Source organism: Microplitis mediator, chromosome 5 (assembly GCF_029852145.1).
Source record: "Microplitis mediator isolate UGA2020A chromosome 5, iyMicMedi2.1, whole genome shotgun sequence".
Taxonomy (NCBI): Eukaryota; Metazoa; Arthropoda; class Insecta; order Hymenoptera; family Braconidae; genus Microplitis; species Microplitis mediator.
Genome location: NC_079973.1, coordinates 11,406,410 through 11,429,526, shown reverse-complemented (window position 1 = coordinate 11,429,526; position 23,117 = coordinate 11,406,410). Strand labels below are relative to the sequence as shown.

Genomic DNA, 23,117 nt, shown 5'->3' with positions numbered 1-23,117 from the left:
AATGCTATTATCAGTTAACTTATGAGCTCTTTGAGCTGAATAAACGGCTGTATAAAATAAACATATATTTTGCTGGAAAAATTGAGACAATTAAACATTTTTCTTTATTGTTTCATCACTGATGTCTTTTAAACTGGCAGACAATTCTGACGTTTGAGGTGGCATTCGATGCAGTGTTTTGATCATTAACGCTGATAATTTTTTGGAAGAATTAATACAATGTTTTTGACTTTATTTGAAAATAACGTTTGTTTAAAGTGTTTCCGTTATCGATATCTTTCGAACAAATGATTCAGTTTTAATGGTTGAGGTGACATCCAACGCGGCTCATAAAACTTTAGAGCTGATTGGATTTTGGAATTTGCCAATGGAGTAAGTTAGATGTTATTAATATGAAAAAAAACAATTTTTTCAAATAGCTCCGAACAAACATTCAATGAATTAGATATATTTTCAACCCATCAAATCGATTCGTAATCAGTACTGAAAAGTTCTACTATTTTAAAATCATTGGTTAAGTTATTTAGTAATTTGACTTGTTTTGGGTGGTACTTGAAGTAAAGTAATTTTAACAAATCATCGAAAAATTCAAGTTATAGGTATCGAACGACTGAGAAATTCGTTCTTCGATATTGATCGTCCAAATTGCTTTAATTTAAGTCTTCAGAACGGAATGGGGCACAAAACAGGATATTCTATGGATTCTTCTTACAATGCTGTTAATCAATTCGAAATAGAAGACAATGGATGCAGTGATTTGGCAGTCAAATCAATTCTAGAAAATAGAAGATTGCTTAATTGAACAATAATCCCAAATTATTTCCATAGAACAAATGGAAAAAAAGTATATGATTAATAATATTTTTAAGGAATAAATAGTGTATAGGAACTATTCCTATAATTAGAGGAACTATTGCCATGACGTTGTGGGTATCATTCCCATAATTATAGGAACTGCTCCCATAATTTATGGTTGTAATTCCTATGATGATATAGGAAAAATTTCACAAAATTATGGGAACAGTTCCCATAATTGTCTTTCCGTGTAGTGATTAATTTTTTCCATAAATTTTTTTTTTTTTCAATTATTTGTGATTTCAAATTTATAGCTTATATATAAAGCTTTCAGTACAGCAAATAACTTATTTCCGCAGAATTTTTGAGTTGCTTAGGATAACTTATTTTATAGTCCCAAGTTTATCACCAATTTTTCTGTGAATTGAAATTTTCTTTCATACTGAATATAAACTTATTATAGTGAATTTCGTTATTCATAAAATATCTAACAGTTTAGATAAGGATCTGAATGAGTTGAAGGTAGAAGAATCAAGAGGGATAATAGTTGATATTTCTCAGAATCGATGCTCAAAGAAAATCTCAGTAACTAGAACAGCACTATAAAAAGAAAAGGAAGAAGATAATGATAAACTCTTTTTAAATAATGTCTATATGTCTATTGATCCAATTTATTTAATAAAATGAACATTAATTGACATTAATATGTGAAATAAAATCAAACATTTATTAATTTTTTGTCTTCATTATTTATTATAATAAATAGAAAAAAAAATTTTAATTTGTTTTTTATCTTATATAAATCAAAATCAGACTGCAAATAATGGACAGAAGGAGTCTGATTTTGACATAGATTCGATCAAAAACAGACCAAAAATTATTGAAAATAAGTCTAAAAATAGTCTAAATAAGGAATAGTAAGGGCAAAACTAGATTAAATTTGACATATTAATTAAATATAAAAAAAAACATAAAATTGAATAAAATAACTTAAAATTTTAATTGATTTAAAACAGATCAAATTATTCGGCCCGGGCCATCCAATTAAAACTATTAGTCATCATTTCTTTTATCATCATCCATTAGTACACGATAAATATAGATTCGTATACGATAAATAATTCTATTATTGCTTTTTTATCAATCAAGACTGCTATGACAAGAGCACGTAACTATAACTTAAAAGAACCAAAATTAAGTATTGGTGCATCGATCACTTATTATCAATATCGTCAGTAATAATCGTGGTTTGTAGCTGAACGACTTTTCCTTGACTGTCATGAAAAATTTGAATATGTAAGTTATGAAAAAATATCTATAATATATGTACTCTAATCCAACAGCAGTCTATATTTTTACTTTTTACTACAAAATAGAATAGTTGTTAAAGTAAAGTAATGTGAGTTCGTAATGAAATCAGCATTTTTATATGCTGATTTTATTTATGCATAGAAATATATAAAAAGTATCTTTAATGATGATCATCATCGAAATCCTACTACATTAATTTATAATCTATAAATTTACCGTTATTTTTTTTCTGATAATATTAACATACAGGAAAATATTATGGGCTGCCTCGCTCGCAATATGTATTTCAATGACAACAGCCGGAACTTTGAATAATACAATGGAACGATCATTTGGAAATTTGTTAAATTGTACGACTCAAGAATGTATAATGGATAATTTGGCATTCGGTAGAAACTTGTAGACACTATTCTGTATAATTTGTTACAGCAAAAATTAAATAATTTATTGTAATGTTATTTTAGAATTAAATTTGATATCTAATATGAATATGAGCGTCGATCCCTGCGATAATTTTTATGAATTCGCTTGCGGAAATATGGATAACTTTCCAGATGATTATGCACAATTTGTTCGCCAATACTTTGATGTCCCACCGAGCACCATGTATGATAAAATTTACGATTCAATACAAAAAAGCGAACCAATGGATTCACCGAAGCAATTTTATTTCCTGAAAGACTTTATGTATTCTTGTCAACAAGTGAACTTAAATAACAACGATACGTGTAATTATTCATTTTTTATTCAAATATGCAGATATATGCATAATTTCGGTAGCTCATAATGTTCCAATTATTCAGATCTTGGTATCAAAGCAGACAAACTTGACGATTTAACAGAAATAATATCGAAATTAGGTGAGTGGCCCGTTATCAAAGGCTCTAAATGGAACGGCACTAATTTCGATTGGATGAGTTTTAACAACAAAGCAGAAAATCTTGGAGCCACTGAATCCATATTCCTTGATATATATTTTGATCTACAACACGGAAGTAAGGAATATTCTGTAAGTATTAATTCAACCGTTTCATATTTTATTAAAATTTCCAAATTTCGTGATGATCTAATTTTTTTTGTTATCTTCGGCTTTAATCAATCAGTTGTATCCACAAGAATTTGAATTTTCGTATGAAGATATAAAGAATCTTCAGAATTATACCACAATCGATGCTTACTATTATTATATGGTCAATGTTGCTAAACTTCTTGGTGCGAATGAAACACAAGCAAAAATAGAACTCATGGAATCATTTCAATTTGAATTCAAACTTATCAATATAAGCAATAACAATGATGTAGCATTAGATAATATAGAAAATGCCAGCAAAATGTCGCTGAAAGAAATAAAAGAAAAGTGGCCAGGAATCAAATGGGATGAATTGATCTCTGAGACAACTGAATCGCAAGAAAAATTTAACTACCCAAATGAAACGATGATTTCCATAGAAATTCATCATTATATAACAGAACTGGAAAAATTAATGAAAGAAACTCCAAAAAGAGTCCAAGCCAATTACGCTGTATGGAAGACAATTCAATCTATGATTCCAATGGTTGAATCCGTTACTCTATCAAAACTTTACGTAGCTTATTCTAAAATAAGGGACCCATCTGCAGTCTTTGACGATATCGACTGCTTCGATAATCTTAAAATGCAGTTACCAGAACTTATGTACTTCTACTATGTACATCACTTCGCAATCGACAAACGTGCAAAAACTCATGCAGATCAATTAACTTTCGACATAAAAAACAAATTTTTAGATATTTTGAGTAGCACGTATAAATCGGATACTAAAACTAAAGATAAACTAACTGCGGAAATAAATTCTTTAAGGCTTATCATCGGATATCTCGACGAAGTCTTTAATGATAAAATATTGGACGGATATTATCAAGGCCTTGAAATAACTCCTGACAGTTATTTAAAGAATTACTTGAACGTGAATTCGTTGAATCAAAAAAAACTCACAGAATTAGTGGAGAAGCCAATGAATTTGCTTAATTGGATGACCATTCTCAAACTATCTAACCCCTTTGAAATCGGTGGTGTAAACGTGCCTGTATTGAATACTATTGGTATACATTATCCAACTATTGGACTTATTAAGAGTGTTTTTTTAGGTTGAATATTTTAAACTTATCGTAGAAAAATTTTAGTTATAGGTATTGAAAAATTGAGGAATTTGTACTTCAGTATTAATCGTCCAGATCTCATTAATTTGGCCACGCTTGGAGTCACCATTGGGCATGAATTAGGGCATACCATACACGTTTCTTACGATGGTATTGATGAGTTCGGAATTAAAGACAACGGATGGAGTGTATTGGCAGATGAACAATTTCAGCAAACAGAAAAGTGCTTAATTGAACGATTCTCAAATTATTCTATCGAAACAACTGGAGAAAAAGTATGATTAATAATGTTTTCAAGGAGTGAATAGTGTAGAATGTGATTTCTAATATATTTATTTGATTACTTGCAGCTAAACGGTTCATTGTACTTGAAAGAAAATATTGCCGACAATATTGGTATACAAGTTGCTTATTCGGTCCACCAAGATTGGGTCAAAAAGTATGGACCCGAAGCAACTTTTTCTAAATTGCCTTATAATTCAAATCAGTTGTTTTGGCTATCATATGCAACTCGATGGTGCGCACCAAAGCCATTTTTGTTCCCAATCAATTGGTCCGATACGCATGCTCCGGTCGATAAACGTGTTATTGGACCGCTTTCAAACAGCCCAGAATTTTCAAAAGATTTCAATTGTCCATTAGGTTCTAACATGAATCCAGTTGAAAAATGTAGCGTATTTTGATAAAAATATTCAATTATTTCTCAAAATCGGGGTAAAACCAATAATTTCCCGGATTTTTCGAATACGCTTGTTGGTCACCTTATGAGCTTTTCGAGCTGAATAATTGACTGTATAAAATAAATATACATTTTGCTGGAAAAATTAAGACAATTAAACATATTTTTTTATTATTTCATCGCTTATGTCTTTCAAATTGACAGACAATTCTGACGTTTGAGGTGGCATTCGATGCAGTTTTTTTATCGTTAAAGCTGATAATTTTTTGAAAATAATTAATTTAAAAAATAACATTAGTTTGAAATGTTTTCGTTATCGACATCTCTTGCACAAATGAATCAGTTTTGATGGTTGAGGTGGCATCCAACGTGGCACATAAAACTTTAGAGCTGATTGGATTTTGGAATTGGCCCAGGGAGTAAGTTAGATGTTATTAAAAGCGAAGTGTCTAAAGATACGGAAAAAATCCTGTGTTCGGAATATCCTACCGTGTGGCACGTTATTAGGCCACACGCTTATCCCTTATTCTATCCCACCTATTTCTGTACACTTATCCACGTTTTATTGAAAAGAACAAAAACAATTTTTCTAATAACTCCCAACACACATTCAATGCATTTGATATTTATCTTTAACCTATCAAATAGATTTGAAATCAGTACTGAAAATTTCTACTATTTGAAAACCATTGGTATAAATTATTCAGTGATTTGGCTTAATTTGGGTGCTATTTTAAGTAAAATAGTTTTAACACATCATCGAAAAATTCAAGTCATAGGTATCCCACGACTGAGAAATTTGTTCTGCAGTGTTAATCGTCCAGATTGCTTTGATTTCAGTCTTCAGACCGGAATGGGGCACAAAACAGGATATTCTATGCATTCTTCTTACAATGCTTTTAATCAATTCGGGATAGAAGACAATGGATGCAGTGATTTGGCAGACAAATAAATTCTAGAAAATAGAAGGTTGCCTAATTGAACGAAATTCCCAAATTATTTTCATAGAACAACTGGGAAAAAAGTATGATTAATCATATTAATTTTCACGGAATAAATAGTGTATAACCCGACTTTTTCATGATTTGATTGCTTATTTGCATCTAAACGGTTCCGCGCATCCGAAAGAAAATATTGCCGACGATTTTTCATGCAAGTTGCTTATTCGGCCTACTAAGTCTGGGCCAAAAAGCATGTACCCGAATAAACTAATTTTAACTTGTATTATAATTCGAATCAAATGTTTTGGCTATCATATGCAAATAATTGGTGCACGTCGAATCACATGCTCCTAATGTTCAACATATTATTGGACTGCTTTCAAACAACCCAGAATTTTCGTGATATAGAAGTTGTCCTTTAATGTCCTAAATGTATCCTATTAAAAAATCTACTGTGTTTTCTTAAATTATCCGAAATTTTTCGTAACTCTGCAAACAATTGCTAACTATTTCATTAAATAATCAAATCATTAAACTATCTACTATATTTGTATTAGTTCTATACCTTTATAAACTAAAAACATCATGCTGAAGATGTAAAAACCAAATATTTTGCATTTAAACAAATAAATAGGAAAATTCGAAGTACAAAAAATACTATTTGCTATAATTGATTAATTGAGGCGACCTATTTCTTATAAGTTAAAAATAGAAAAACGAAGTTTTGTAAGAATCGTTAATTCCAGTTAGACGTCATTGATCTAAATTTTTTCTTATATTTGAAATTAGTAATCGCTAGGTAATATCAATAGAGTATCTACAAGGTTGAAATTGACGTGCAACAGTTCATTTCGCTTTAATTTTGTAATATATTTAAGTTCAATTAAAACTATCAGTCATCTTTTTTTTTATTATACATTAGTATACGATATCTAATTCCATTATTGCTTTTTTATCAATCACGACTGTTATGATAAGAGCACGTAATTACAACATAAAAAAACAAAAATTTAGTATTAGTGCATCGATCACTTGTCAGTGATATCGTCAGTTATAATCGTCGTTCGTAGCTGAACGACTTTTTCTTGACTGCCATGAAAAATTTGAATATGTAAGTTATGAATATATACCTGTAACTTCTGGACTTTAATCTAACAGCAGTCCATGTTTTTCCTTCATACTATAAAGTAAGAATAGTTGTTAAAATAAAGTAATGTGAATTCGTAATACAATCAGCATTTTTTCAATGCATAGATATATATATATATATATATATATATATATATATATATATATATATATATATATATATATATATATATATATATATATATAAAGTATCTTTACACTGTAAAAAATCACCGGGGTAAGTCCAAGCGGTGTAGGTGTTAAAATGATCGGTGTTAAATTTACCCCCGAAAGCGATGTGAAAATAACGCCGCCACCGGTGTAAATATTTTTTACCAGTGTTAAAATATTTAACTTTGTGAATATTTTTACTCACTCGATCACTATACTTGTTAATAAACGATATTTTTTATTAATTTTCATAAAAAACTGACATTTTTTATGTTTTATAATCTTTAAAGTCGATACTCCAAGCGGACGCAATTTACCCCGATTTTACACCGATTTTACTCCACTTTTACACCGGTTACCCTGATTTAACACCGGTATTTTTAACACCAGTGAATTACTCCTCCTACACCGGTGTATTTTTATTTTAACACTGGGCGGAGTTAAAATGAGTCCATTTTTAACACCGCTCTTTTTACAGTGTAGTAATGATCCTCATGGAAATCCTACTGCTTTTATTTATAATCAATGAATTTACCGTTTTTTTTTTTTTCTGATAATATTAACGTACAGGAAAAAATTTTTGGCTGGCTCGCTCGCAATATGTATTTCAATGACAACAGCCAAAACTTTGAATAATTCAATGGACCAGTCACCTGGAAATAAGTTAAATTGTATGACTCGAGAATGTGTTATGGATAATTTGGAATTCGGTAAAAACTTGTAGACATTATTCTGTATGATTTGTTACAGCAACAATAAAATAATTTATTGCAATATTATTTTAGAATTCAATTTGATGTCTAATATGAATATGAGCGTCGATCCCTGCGATAATTTTTATGAATTCGCTTGTGGAAATTTTGATAACTTTCCAGCTGATTATGCAGAATTTGTTCAACATGACTTTGATTACCCACCGAGCACCATGTATAATAAAATTTTCGATTCAATAAAAAAATTTGAACCAAGGGATTTACCAAAGCAATTTCATTTCCTGAGAGACTTCATGATTTCTTGTGAAAAAGTGAATTCTAAAATCAACGATAGCTGTAATTATTCAGTTTTCATTTAAATATGCAAATATATGCATAATTTCGGTAGTTTATAATGTTCCAATTATTTAGATTCTGGTATCAAAGCAGACAAACTAGATGATTTAACAGAAATAATATCTGAATTAGGCGAGTGGCCCGTTATCAAAGGCTCTAAATGGAACAGCTCTAATTTTGATTGGATAAGTTTCAATAACAAAGCAAGAAATCTTGGCGCCGCTAAATACTTATTTCTTTATTTATATATTAAACTACATAACGGAAGTAAGAAATATTTTGTAAGTATTAATTCAACCGTTTCTCATTTTATTAAAATTTTCAAATTTTGTGATGATCTAATTTTTTTGTTGTCTTCGGCTTTAATCAATCAGTTGTATCCACAAGAATTTGAATTTTCGTATGAAAATATAAAGAATCTCCAGAATAATATCACAATCAATGCTTATTATAAGTATATGGTCGATGTTGCTAAACTTCTTGGTGCGAATGAAACACAAGCAAAAATAGAACTCATGGAATCATTTCAATTTGAACTCAAACTTATCAATATAAGCAATAACAACGATATAGCATTAAATTATGTAGATGACGCCCGCAAAATGTCGCTGAAGGAAATAAAAGAAAAGTGGCCAGGAATCAAATGGGATGAATTGATCACTATGACAATTGAATCGCAAGAAAAATTTTTCAACCCAAATGAAACGCTGATTTTCATTGAAATTCATCATTACATAAATGAACTGGAAAAATTAATGAAAGAAACTCCTAAAAGAGTCCAAGCCAATTACGCTGTATGGAAGAGAATTCAATCTTTTATTCCAATGGTCGAATCTGTTACTCTATCTAAGCTTCACATAGCTTATTCTAAAATAAGAAACCCATCAGCTGTCTTTGGCAATATTGATTGCTTCGACAATCTTAAAATTCTGTTACCAGAACTCATGTATTTTTACTATGTACATCACTTCTCAATCGACAAACGGGCCAAAACTCATGCAGATCAATGGACTTTCGACATAAAAAACAAATTTTTAGATATTTTGAGTAACACGTATGCGTCGGATGTTAGAACCAAAAATAAACTAACCGCAGAGATTAATTCTTTAAGGTTTATCATTGGATATCTCGACGAAGTCTTTGATGATAAAATATTAGATGCATATTATCAAGGCCTTAAAATAACTCCTGACAGTTATTTAAAGAATCGCTTGAACGTAAATTCATTCAATCGCAAAAAAGTTTCAGAAGTGTTGAAGAAGCCACTAAATTTGATTAATTGGATGAATATTTTCAAACTATTAGACCCGTTTGAAGTCGACGGTTCCAACTTGGATTTATTTAATATTATTGGTATATATATTTATTATTCAACTATTCGACTTATTTAGAGTGATTTTTTAGGCTAAATATTTTAATCTCATCGTAGAAAAATTTTAGTTATAGGTATTGAAAGATTGAGAAATTTGTCCTTCAGTATCAATCGTCCAGATTACATTAATTTAGGGACGCTTGGAGTAACTATTGGACACGAAATGGGGCATACTATTTATGCTTCTTACGATGTTGCTGATGAGTTCGGAATGAAAGACAACGGATGGAGTGTATTGGCAGATGAACAATTCGAGCAAACAGAAGATTGTTTAATAGAACAATTCTCGAATTATTTTACTGAAGCAACTGGAGAAGAAGTATGATTAATAATGTTTTCGAGGAATGAATAGAGTAGAATGTGATTTCTCAAACATTTATTTGATTTCTTGCAGCTAGACGGTTCAATCTATTTGAAAGAAAATATTGCCGACAATATTGGTATACAAGTTGCTTATTCGGTCTACCAAGACTGGGTCAAAAAGTATGGACCCGATGCACCTTTTTCTAACTTGCCTTATAATTCAAATCAGTTGTTTTGGCTATCATATGCAACTCGATGGTGCAGACCAAAGTCATTTTTGCAGCAAATAGATTTGACCGATGAGCATCCTCCAGAAGATAAACGTGTCATTGGAGTACTTTCAAACAGCCCAGATTTTTCAAAAGATTTCAATTGTCCCCTAGGCTCTACCATGAATCCTGATAATAAATGTAGTATTTTAATAAAAATATTCAATTATTTTTATTAACTCTGCAGGAAATTTCCGATTCATTTCAACAAATAATCAAATCATTAAACTATCTACTCTATTCCTCTTACTTCGATTCCATCATAAATTATAAAAAATATAACAGATGGAAAAGCCAAATATTTTGCCTTCCAAAAATTAAGTCAAGGAAATGAAATTACTAATACAAAAAAAAACTATTTACTATAATTAATTAATTTGTGGCCATTCATTTCTTATGAGTTTAGGATAGAGTCGACTATATATATTAGGGTGCGTAATTTCGGAGCAGCATTTTTTTTTTTTAAGTTTATTTGGAAAAAATCATAGTTTAACACAAAAAAACAATTTTCGCGAAAGAAAGAAAAATTCTATGTCGATTGCAGACCTAGCTCATTGAAAAATTTGATTTCCCATTTAAAAAACACAGGAAAACTTATTTTTAACTTTGAGTATTTTTCACTCGTTAACAAATCAATAGATCGAATAAACTACTACTTATTTTTGTAGGAAATTGAACGCTCTATAAAAAAGGTCGATTATCATTTTTTGATAAATCCATCTGTTTAAAAGTTATTAGAGCTCGAAGTAAAGTTGAAGATCTTTTTATTTTTCTGGCGAAACTATCAGATTTATCACAAAATGTTGTTAGGTCTTTTTTGTTGACAATTTTATTCTCTACAAATTATCATCATTAAATTATAATTAAAAAAATATATACATATATATATATATATATATATATATATATATATATATATATATATATATATATATATATATATATATATATATATATATATATATATATATGTATACTTTGATTACACAATTGATAATAGTCATGGAAATAAGTAATATTCGATTGTAGAAAACATTTCAGATATTCCATATATATTTAATTAGTTCTTCAGATGATTTTTACGTCGATTCGTTCATAATTTTTAATTGTATAAATATATCATAATAAGAATAATTCTAATTAATAATACTGATTGTTGCAAGATGAAAGTTGCAAGTATACTTTCCTGCAAGAAAATAGCAGCATGTAATTATATTATAGTGTTATGTTAAATACATCCAAAAATTTTAAATCAATTATCGTTTGCACATGACACTTAATCGTTTAATGAATGTTGCAGACGGTTGAGGAAGAGTAATGATATAAAAAGGCAAAAAGAGAAAGAACTGTTTTTCGTTTACGACATACCATTTAATAATTACACTTTTAATTATATATAATTATTATACGATCGTACACATATTTGTGTTCTAAATTTATGTAGTTATAGCAAGTATTTTTTTTATTAAAACTATCACGTATCATACATGGAATGAATTAACATTTGAGAAAAACGTCTACGCGAATGTAATACTTATGGTTAATCTTCGGACAAATTTCGTACGAATAAAGTATATGAATATTTTAATATGACATTTTATTAAATTGCAGTGTATTTTGTTATATAATTTTTTTTATACATATTTTTCAAATTAGAAACAATGACCAATCGGTACATTCTAATAATTAAAGTAAAATTGTGCTGATAAAAATGAGTATTTTGTAATTACAGGGTTGGGGAGGCAAAATGGGCTTACATTTATATTACGTATAAGCCCTTTTTTCTTAAGGCGCCCATTCCACCCCACTCTGCCCTACATAAAAATAATGAAAAAAAAATTAAATTGTCCCAAATCGACCCCCTTCTGGGTGAACCTCGTAACTACTTTTTTTTCATAATTACAATTATGAGTGGAAAACATTCTTTTGTAAAGCTACTAGTTAAAAAAAGCTTCAAATTTTAATAATTACGACAGAATGTTCGGGAGACTTTTGAGTTTTAATATTTCCATGAACGTACGTGTAACACAATAGAGGTTTTGACCGATTTCTGAAGAAATTATAATTTTGCAGTTACACGGTAAGAAATATTTTGCGGAAATCACTATGCCAGTATGGGCTCGAATGCCATACTGTATGGTATCGAAGATTTTTATAGGTTATAAAATTGTATGCATAGATGATTCAACCATTGCGGGAATAATAACATTGGCAATAGTTGGCGCGGACGCCGCAATGTCAGTATGGCCGTCAGGCCCATACTGTGTTGCCGTATCCACATTGCTTCTGGCCGATAAACCTAGACTAACGACATCTATATAGTTTTGGTGATCATACGATAGCATACATTGATTGACACGCCAGAAATTATGGCGGGAAAAACTAGTAGCATTGTGCTTTCAGCATTGTAGTATGGGTCTCAGGTCCATGCTGTTTTGCCGTGCCCGCTATGCATACGTGTGAGCAATACAATACTATACTCCAGAACTATACAGTATAGTAAATAACGCCATACTTCTGGGACTCGTTACAATACTGTCTTGGAATATTTCACATACAATTTTGGTATCTGTCTTGAGACCATACCAGCATGGTGTTAAACGCTATGCATTTCTTACCGTGTACGAGGTTTACCCAGAAAGGGGACGAAATGTGAAAGCTATTAATTTGTCAATAAAAAAATATGTTTGAAATACAATAATCATAATTCGTGTTAAATCATTCGTTGACTTGTGTTATCTCATAAGTAAATTGTGGCCATTCGCGTAGAATTGAGCGTGTATGTAGCCGACGACACGCGGCGTTAAATAACAAAAAATCATAACGAAACAAATAAAATTTAATATTAACACTGAACTAAGTCAATATACAACAGACTCACTTTTAAAAAATAATAATAATAATAATAATAATAATAATAATAATAATAATAATAATAATAATAATATCTAAAATTAAACCAATAGTAATAATAATAATAGTAATAACTAAAATGAAACTAATTGTAATAATAATAACAATAATAATTATTATTGTTATTATTATTAGTACAATAAATAAATAAAAATTTAAATACATTGATATAAAGGTATCATAACATCTTATGAGTTAAAACAAAAGGAAGCTGAGACTTTTCGAGTTTACATTCAGCCTTTTCATTATTCCCAATATATCACGCCAACATAGTTAATAATCTTTGCTAATTTTTATATGTATATATATATATTTTTTTTTAATAATTATGTACAATCACTTAATTTATTTAACTTATTTATCGTATACTCATAAATCCCTGTATGCTTCCGAATTTGTCTTTTCAAAACACTATTTAACTTTTTATTAACTTAACATAAAAAAAAAAAATTCAATATTACAATTTTTAGTTTGCGAAATTCGTATCACAAGATATAACACCACAATTACAAGAATGTACAATTTTATATCAAAAACGAATTCTTGCTCAACTGATTTTACTGTGAGCCACTTTATTTTATTATTTTTACTTTAATAAGACAGTCGATTTATTACTAACTGTACGTATTGATGTACATATGATCGGTCAAGCTAAATTATTTATTTAACATGAGATTCAAGAGGTTGCATGTAATTGCCTTTTGCCGAACTTATGTAAAATTGTCACCATAAATCTTCACCCGCTTGATCTTATTTTGATACTCGTCAAAAATTTTACATATATTGTTAACGTGATTCAATTTAAAAACACCCAATAAAATCTTATTAATTCATGTTTATACCAATTCAATGGATCTAATATACGGAGAAAAATTCATAATTAAAAATTGCTGAGATATATGATAGCAGTTGTACGACAATCTAACACTTTGTAATAGGATACATCAAAATCTTGTACAAAATATAACGTTATATTTCATGAAAAAAAAAAACAATTTTTTTAAATGATGTAACATAACAAAAGTTTATTAACATTGTGTAATTAGATGTAAAATAAGAGGGAGGGAGGGGGGGGGCAAATTAGGCACAATTTTGATAATATAATTGAGCATTATTTTGATTTTTTTTTTGTTAACCAGCACTGAAAAAGTATATTTCCGTATATATTCGGGCAAATCTGAATATATGCCGCATATATGAGACATATATTCAATTTTGCCCGTATGTATTCCGGATATATACTTTTTTCGTACGGAAAGCTTTTTCAAAATCGAAAGTGTCAGTCGAAAATGTTAATGACTCATGTTTTAAAAAAACTATTAAAAATATTTTTTTTCCTTTGCATCCAATAATTGTGTGAAATGTAAATTTTCGTTACGTAAATTACTTATAAGAAAATTTAATTTAAACCAATTTAGGGGCGACCGAGGCACGACGGCCCCCTTAAGCCGGAAATTTTTTTTTATGGCTTTTAATCTATAGGTTAATCTAATTTGGACCTATCTTAAGCAAATCCAGTAAGGTTTTACCAAAACTTAAAGAAAAAATTTTTTTCTGGGGCACGACGGCCCCCCTCCAAAAAAAAGCTTAAAAAGATTTTTGTTTTTTTTTTATTGAAAAAAAAAATTTCAACCACAAATATACAATTCTGTACCTTTATAATCCCATGGACTTACAGTTTTATTAAAATTTTTATTTTTTTATTTTAACCACAATATAATTTGTTGACCTAAAAGAGCTTTATTCAATAAATTTTTCAAATTCATTTTAGTCTAGAAAAAATAAAAATTTTTCTGTAGCAAATTTCTTTTCAGAAGTCCATTTTGCTCCAAATATCGCAGATGGGCTTAAAATATTTTTAAAACATCAGAGGTATCATGATTTGACCGAAAATGGAAAAAAAAAATTTTTTTTCAAAATTTTTGAGGGTGGCCGCAATGCCCTAGGAAGCCGTAGCGCGCCCCGGTCTTTCTTATTTGATTTCCAAAAATTCACATTTCGCACTTAAAAATAAAAATTGTTTCTATTCACTCTGAATATCATTAAAAAAAAATTTTAACGTATTTGAGTTCCCAAAAACTCAGTATTTCCTCAGGTGGTACCCCCTCCCCCGAACTTATCAATAAAATTTATAGTCTGAAGCTCCCAAAATCACAAAGCACCACATATAAGCTTTTAAATACAAATTTGGTGGCAAAATTATTATAAACTTTTCTCCGTATATTTTAAAAATTACACAACTTATAACTTTTCTCCAATAAATAAATTTAGCTTTTTCAATTATTGTAAAATCAACTTAAATATATTTTATTGATTCGACATGCTTTTTATCAGACGTTACTTAAATAAATGATTAATGTATGATCTATATTTTTCAAATTATTTCTTCAAAACCGACGTATCAAACACATAATATCCTATTTTCTTTTCATTTACGCTTTTTGATTTGATTTATTTTTCATTTTATCAATAAAGCTTTGAGTATTATCAGGCATTTATATATATTCTAGAAATTTATATGAGACACTGTTATATTAACATTTTCATATAACAAATATAGAACGGTATACTTTGTACATTTAACGTTCTAATCAATTGCTCTTAGTTTTGCTTTTGTCAAAATCATATTCATTACTATAATTAAGTCTAACTTTAACCTACAAGGTTTTTTTCGTTTTGGTAAGAATTTACAAGAAATTCGAAAAAAAAAAAAAAAATTGTGATAACGTATGTCATATAAATTAATTCACCTATTCAATAGAGAAAGCGTGAAAATATAAGTACTTTATGTTTGTATTTTTTTTTCTGGCTCACAAATGCGAACATTATTGAACGCCGACGAAAAAAAAAATACACTGTTTTCAAGCATTTACAGTCATGTATATAAATATATATGTATTAGGGTGTTTTAAAAAACATCTTTTTTTTTAGTCTTATGGTCTTAAAAGTTAGTCTTAGATATAAAAAAAATCCTCCCAAAAGAGCAGCTCGGCTACCCGATTTCAAAACACAGTGACAAATTTTTCAAAATCAATTTTTTAGTATTTTTAGTTCCAGTGGAGTCTTGTGAAGATGATTCGATACATATTTTTAAAATTTGATTTTTGTCAGTTACTGTGTTTTGAAATTGGGCAGCCGAGCTCGAAATCTCAATCCTGCTAAGAGCTCAACAAATATTCATTTTCTCGTTTAAATTACATGTGAAAAAATTTTTTTTTTTCAAAAATCAAAGTACGTAATCCTGTAGGAAATTAATTCTCTACAAAAAAGTCCCTAAGTGTATTCTTCGTACCACTAACAGGAAAAAAGTTATGAAGCTTGAAACAATAGTGAATTGAAAAACTTAACGATACACAGTTTTAAAGATAATTTCCGGATTTTATTGCATGTACGTGCTTATATGCCGAGTCTATATATTATATATAATCAATCAGGTGTTTTAAAAAGATTTCTGAGATCTTACTTATTTTCCATATAAATTTCAAAAGAAAAATATTTTTTTGTAAGAATTAATATTTTTTTTTCTGTTTTTAAATTAAAAAAAAAAACGTTCTGTTTTCAAAGTAAGGAAAATTTTTTTCATGTGTTCAAAAAAAATTCCAGATGGCATTGGCTTCAATGAAAAATCTAAATTCCTGTCAAAAAACTGTTGAATATAATGAAAAACATTGTTACACTATTTAATGTAGTTTAAAGAATCATAGCTTTTTTTCTATTAGCTCTGCGACGAAAAGACTCCCTGGAAAAAAAATTATCAGACCTGATCATGAATGATTGAACAAGATTTTACATAATCATGCATGCTTTTGCATGAATCATACGGTGTCACGAATGATCATTCATGATTGAGTTTGGTCATGCATGATATTGCATGAATCATGCATGTCTATTCTTTCCTCGACATACATGATCGTACATGATTGAACATGACTTTACATAATCATGCATGCCTTTGCATGAATCATGCGGTGTCGTGAATGATCATTCATGATGGAGCTCGGTCATGCATGATATTGCATGAACCATACATGACTATTCTTTCCTCGTCATAAATGATCATGCATAATTAAACATGGATTCTCATGATCATGCGTGTCTTTGCATGAATCGTGCAAAGTCATGCTTGGATCATGCATGATCAAACATGGTCGTGCATGATGATTTTTTCCCGGGTCAGAACTTTTTTGTAGAGAATTTAATTTTCTACGCGACCATGTACTTTGATTTAAAAAAAAAATTTTTTTTAATACTTTTATATTTAAAAAAAAAAAAAAATTTTCTTACATGCAATTTAAACGGGAAAATGAATATTCGTTGAGCTCTTGAAGAATTGAGATTTCGAGTTGTTCTTTCGGAGGCTTTTTTTTTACTTAAAACCAGCTTTTGAGACCATAAGAAAAAAAAAGTTTTTTTTTTAAACACTCTAGTACATATATATGTATATATTCGTTTTTTTTTTAACTATTTAGATGCATTGAAGTATAATCTTACAAACTAATGAGACTCTTTCATCTCGCCCACTGAGTTTGACTCTCTGCAATTTATTTAAAATTTAATTAAAGTTCATAGTTTTTAATTTAGTTATATAATATTGCAATATCATGAGAGTCATCTCGGAGTATAGTCCAGTCTTGATGAATTTCAGGTGTACGGATATTATTTAAAAGCAGAACTTTTGTTTCTAATGAGCTTCCCTTCAACTTTTATCAGTTGATTGACTTGAAAAGATGTACTGTAGCAATCGAATGACATGTAATGTCTCAGTTTATATAAATATATTTAATGTGATGATGAAATGGTCAATAAATAAAATATATAAAATTGGAATAAATGAATGAATTTTCCAGATGTGATCGATCTAATTGGATCGTATGGTAGATCGTTTGTCTACAAATATGGATAAATGAAACAACAAATCATTCAAGTGCTTCAGAACAAGTCGAGCATCATTTTATGCTGCGTATCGTAACTTGTGTACAAGTTGATGGGATGTTATAGCATAGGAAGCCTTAGAAATTCTGCTCACCGTACATACTGGGAAACCGGACAGCGTGTGCTCCGAGCTCGGCGGGCGAGAACTCGTCCTATGTGGCCAAATGGGCAAACTGGCTCGGGTGCGGTGCGAACTGGTAGGGATGGCCGTATGGTGACATATGGTACGGTACGATGTTCATACTCGCCATCTTGTGTTCTTTTTTCCACTTCATTCGTCGATTTTGGAACCATATTTTAATCTGACGTTCTGTTAAACACAGTGCATGTGCAATTTCAATACGCCGCCGCCTTGTTAGGTAACGATTAAAATGGAATTCTTTTTCCAACTCTAAAGTCTGATACCTTGTGTACGACGTCCTTTGACGTTTCGTCTCACCGTTTGCATTCACAGTACCTGAAACATAAAATTAAAAAGAGCTTTAATGACATTTCATGAATACTTGATTCGCATTATTGACGAAGTAAGATCGCGATGACAATTATGAAATGAACATCAGTATTTTTTTCTTTTTTCGTCAATCGCTGAAACAACTGTAGAAAAAAAAAGCTGTCTTAGTTTTATTCTCGAAATGATTAGGCGATATAGGGTTTAAATTATCGAGTTTCTTTTGCTTATGTGAGATAATAGGAATTACTTTTAGACAATAAAATTATTTGTGTGATATTGTATCTCTATACATATTTATTTGCTTTATTCAATGCTCATATCACCCTAAATCACCAAGTGCTTTAGTTTTATTTAAAAGCATCGTAGGTACTTTTTACACCCTTTCAGATGTGTTGATTTCATAAGGGCATTTATGGAAAATTAATCCACTTTAAAAAATGTAAAAAGCGATTACAATTCCCGGGTCAAAAAAATAACGCTTTTGACTTAAGAGAGACAATTAGTGTGAAATTTTGAAAAAATCAATTTTTTTTATGCATACTTCGATAGTCTATACCTTCGATAATAACATACTACAATTTCTGGTGCACATCTCGAATAGTTTTTTTGACTTACAGTCATCTGAAGAGCAGCCGCTTATCGGTTCTCGACAATGCATTTTTCAAAATTGCTGCAGTTGTAACTCAAAGACAAATCATCCGATTGATTCGATTCAAATCGCAGCGCCTTTTATATATATTCCTATGTACCATGAAGCTCCAGTTTTCCGATCGAATCAAAAATGTAATTTGGGCATGCCAAAAAATATCAAATTTTTGCAAATGATTTGAAATTTTATTTAAAAACTCCGCCATTTTGTTAAGTTTCAATTTTTTTCGTAGCCAAAGAGTCATGGTACGGAAAATACCTTCTAGTTTGATAAACTGTTTGATTTTTTTTTTTATTTCAGACACTATGAAAGTCATTATCCCTGCAGTGGAGGGACTTTTTTTCAAAGCCTTGGGAGATTGTGAATAACTCAGTGAATTTTAAATTATTAGGTCCAAAAATTTAATCTTGTATTCATTATATATCCAAAAATATATCGTTAAAACATCAAAGCATTCCATGCAGTAGTTTTCTTTAAAATAATTTCCGAAAATCATCTTCTTTTTAGGCGGTCACACTAGTGGTCCCCTTTAACCTTGACTTGCTTTATTTTCGATTTTTAAAATTAAAGTAATTTTTTTGACCCGGAAATGCTTTCAAATAGAGCTACTACTTGGAGGTTTCAGAAATTATTTAATGCAATAAAAGACACACGTATAACAAAGTTCAATTTTCGAAAATTATGAAGTAGCCCACTAATTATATAACATTGAATCCAAGAAGGTGATTAAAACAATAAAGAAACGGTTTAGAGCTTTAATGTAGTGTTCGGCTAATATACACGGAAAAAAATTAATCGTGAATGCAACATGATGCAGTCGTGGTAAATAAACATGATGAAATCGTGTTGCATTCACATTATTTGTCATATTTCGGCTACATGATAATCATGTTGCGGTAACATGAGAAAATCATGTTGCATTCACATGATTTGTCATGTTTCGGCTACATGATAGTCATGTTGCGGTAACATGAGAAAATCATGTTGCATTCACAAGATTTGTCATGTTTCGGCTACATGATAATCATGTTGCGGTAACATGAGAAAAATCATGTTGCATTCACATGATTTGCCATGTTGCATTCACATGATAATCATGTTGCGGTCACATGAGATAATCATGTGGCAGCAACATGATTTGTCATGTTTCGGCTACATGACAATATGTGGCAGCAACATGATTTTCATGTAGCCGAAACATGACAAATCTTGTGAATGCCACATGATTTTCTCATGTTACCACAACATGATTATCATGTGAATGCAACATGACAAATCATGTGAATGCAACATGACAAATCATGTGAATGCAACATGATTATCATGTAGCCGAAACATGACAAATCTTGTGAATACCACATGATTTTCTCATGTTACCGCAACATGATTATCATGTAGCCGAAATATGACAAATAATGTGAATGCAACATGATTTCATCATGTTTATTTACCAAGACTGCATCAAGTTGCATTCACGATTAATTTTTTTCCGTGTATTCGTTTAAAAGTAAAATAATAAAATTTCAATTCTTTCTAATGTATCAAACTCTAGACTATCAGGATCATCAATTATAGATGTAGTATATTTTGAACCAGTAATTTTGCCAGAGTAAAATTTGAGAAGTGAGTGAATTGGGCAATAAAAAATGTTTAATAAAACTGATCAAAAGACTAGAGATATCTGAAATCTGTCACGAAGTCAAAAACAATCGAAACTCGTGAACTAGTTTAACTTAACTGCTTCACAGGCTTGACAGAAAATTTTTAAAACAGTTGAGACTATGAGACAGTGAGAGATTGCTTGTACATTCCATTCAATTCACCAGACTGTTTTTAGACTTGAGAAAACTTAATAATAGATTCGAAACATGAATCAAATGTTAGTATTACAATAATGATATAATTGAGTTTATATAACGTTACTCCAATTTTCTACTGTCTTTGATTGCCTTTTTTCAAAACTATACATAATTTAGAGTAGCTCAGATATTGTAGCATCACTTTAGCAAAAATAATTTAAAAACAAGAATTTCACTGAAAAATATTTCTGGCTACCAGAAGTCTGCCTTCATCTTTGATAGGCATATTTTAATATTCGAATAAAAATTATGTGTGATGTCCACTGAAAGATAACCTTTTACACACAAATAATAGAGAGGCAAAGTAGTATCTCGTGCTAAGTACACATCTTTCTATAAAATAAAACGCGAGATCACTAGTAGGGTAGGAGACATCCCGTAGGGAAAAATACCAACATGGATTGAACCTGGAGTGAATGCGGAGTAGATTTTTTACACAGAAAATTATTCTTGTTTGAAATGCTATGGTGTCATAGTATTGCCGGACCTGTCAGCCTTGCTGTCGATTGTGCTATGGTTATAGTAATTTTCGCATGTGAATATTCCAATTTCCATCAGGAAGTCGACATGGTCCAGCATTTCTATGACACCATAGCATTTCAAACAAGAATAGTTTCTCCATGTAATCATTCACTTCCCTTCGAAGTGAAATTTACTCCGAAGAGGAGTTTTGGAAAATATTAATTAGAAAAAACTCAGCAGAGTGAAATCGTAGTAAAAATCGTGGAGTAAACTACTACTCATGTTAAATGAACGTTGCTAAATTTAAAACGTTGGTATAATCAATCTAAATATACTGGTTTATCTATAACACTGTTTGTTTTTCTATTCTGATGCTTCTCATAATTAATAATCTAGTGCACATAAAAAAAATTTGAAAAACGATTGCTCTGTGTATAGAGCCAGCCACAAAATCACCCTTTGACTGTCGCACAAAACTCGTCCAAATCGATTAATGTGTTTACTAACACAGACGCCATCCTAAAAAAGGTCAGAATAGATTTACCGGAACTCGAAACGACATCTGTTATAACTATGAATTCAAAAAATCGGACTGGATTCAAAAACTTCTCTTTTTTTTAATATTTTCGAATTTCATTGCCCAGAATTGAAAAAATGAAGGGAAAGTATGTAATTTTTAATTTAAAAAGTTTTATACACTGAAAAAAATAATCGCTAGCTGCTAGCGATTTTTAATCTTTAGCAGCAAGCGATTTTTTCGCTAGCTGCTAACGATTTTTTCGCTAGTAGCTCGGACAGTGTACTTTTAACTCGATGTGAGTGTTATCTTACACACCGTTCAGTGTAATTAGCTATATATATATATACATAGCGAAAAAATCGCTTACAGCTAACGATTTTTAATCCCTAGCTGCTAAACAAAAAAATCCTTAGCAGCTAGCGATTATTTTTTTCAGTGTAACATTCACGCTGTCCAATATATCCATAGAACATCAGTTGAACAAAGACCTAAAAATTACGGGCCAGTAACTGCTGGGATTCGTAAAAATATCTTGTTGAATAAAGCGTTCACGTTATTTTAACATAAATAAAAGAAAAAGCTTAATGGGTGCGTTATCGGTTTCCTCACGATGTACCACGGTTTTCATATTGCTCAGCAAAGCACTCTCTGAAAAACAGCCTCATTCTACATGATAAAAAATTGCAATGTTAGAGTCAATAATTCATAAGAAATTTTACACTTTAGTCTCATTCGTATGATGTCATGCAAAGATAAAAGAGCCATATAATAAAGAAGAGCGAAGCTGATGAATTTTTTCGTTGAGCTGTTTGATTTCAATCAGAATGTCAACGGCCTCGAAATGAACCTAAGACATATGATAACTGACAGACAGCGAGACTGTTGACGAAAAAGAAAGACACATAAAGAGAAAAGTTTTTTGGAGAGGAAAGAATGGGAGTCTGATGTCTTCTCATGGATAAAGGTTATGCACCGTCCCACGTGTGGATACTTGATGCATTATATTGATGGTGAACTGGTGTGCAGGGTTATCCCTGATCTTCATCGTGATTAATTGATGCCCGTGTCCCACCGACATCGATATAGCTGGGCTCTGTATCCAGGGGAACAAGTCCGTCCGAAGGCTGACGGGTTCCATTTTTTCTGCGACATTCCGAACACACCGATTAAAATA

The 23,117-nt window shown here is 30.4% G+C and overlaps 3 protein-coding genes across 3 annotated transcripts in view; 2 read left to right on the top strand and 1 right to left on the bottom strand.

Moving 5' to 3' along the window:
* The first annotated feature begins 2,389 nt into the window (after positions 1-2,389).
* LOC130668746 (neprilysin-2-like) lies at positions 2,390-4,928 on the top strand. Its single transcript, XM_057471178.1, has 6 exons — positions 2,390-2,495; positions 2,571-2,834; positions 2,910-3,115; positions 3,210-4,188; positions 4,270-4,520; positions 4,596-4,928. The coding sequence occupies exons 1-6, from the start codon at positions 2,396-2,398 to the stop codon at positions 4,926-4,928; spliced, it is 2,133 nt and encodes a 710-aa protein (XP_057327161.1). The 5' UTR covers positions 2,390-2,395.
* A 2,007-nt stretch (positions 4,929-6,935) lies between these two features.
* On the top strand, positions 6,936-10,530 carry LOC130668136 (neprilysin-2-like). The gene is made up of 7 exons (XM_057470249.1): positions 6,936-7,052; positions 7,735-7,874; positions 7,950-8,213; positions 8,289-8,494; positions 8,588-9,566; positions 9,654-9,904; positions 9,980-10,530. Exons 1-7 carry the CDS (start codon positions 7,030-7,032, stop codon positions 10,334-10,336), a joined length of 2,220 nt encoding a protein of 739 aa, XP_057326232.1. The 5' UTR covers positions 6,936-7,029; the 3' UTR covers positions 10,337-10,530.
* Positions 10,531-11,200: 670 nt separating this feature from the next.
* LOC130667854 (homeotic protein Sex combs reduced-like) overlaps positions 11,201-23,117 on the bottom strand; it is a 56,616-nt gene continuing 44,699 nt past the window's right edge. The window contains exon 2 of the mRNA XM_057469725.1: positions 11,201-18,459. Within this exon, the coding sequence (XP_057325708.1) occupies positions 18,155-18,459 (305 nt within the window). The 3' untranslated portion in view covers positions 11,201-18,154. The remainder of the gene's footprint in view (positions 18,460-23,117) is intronic.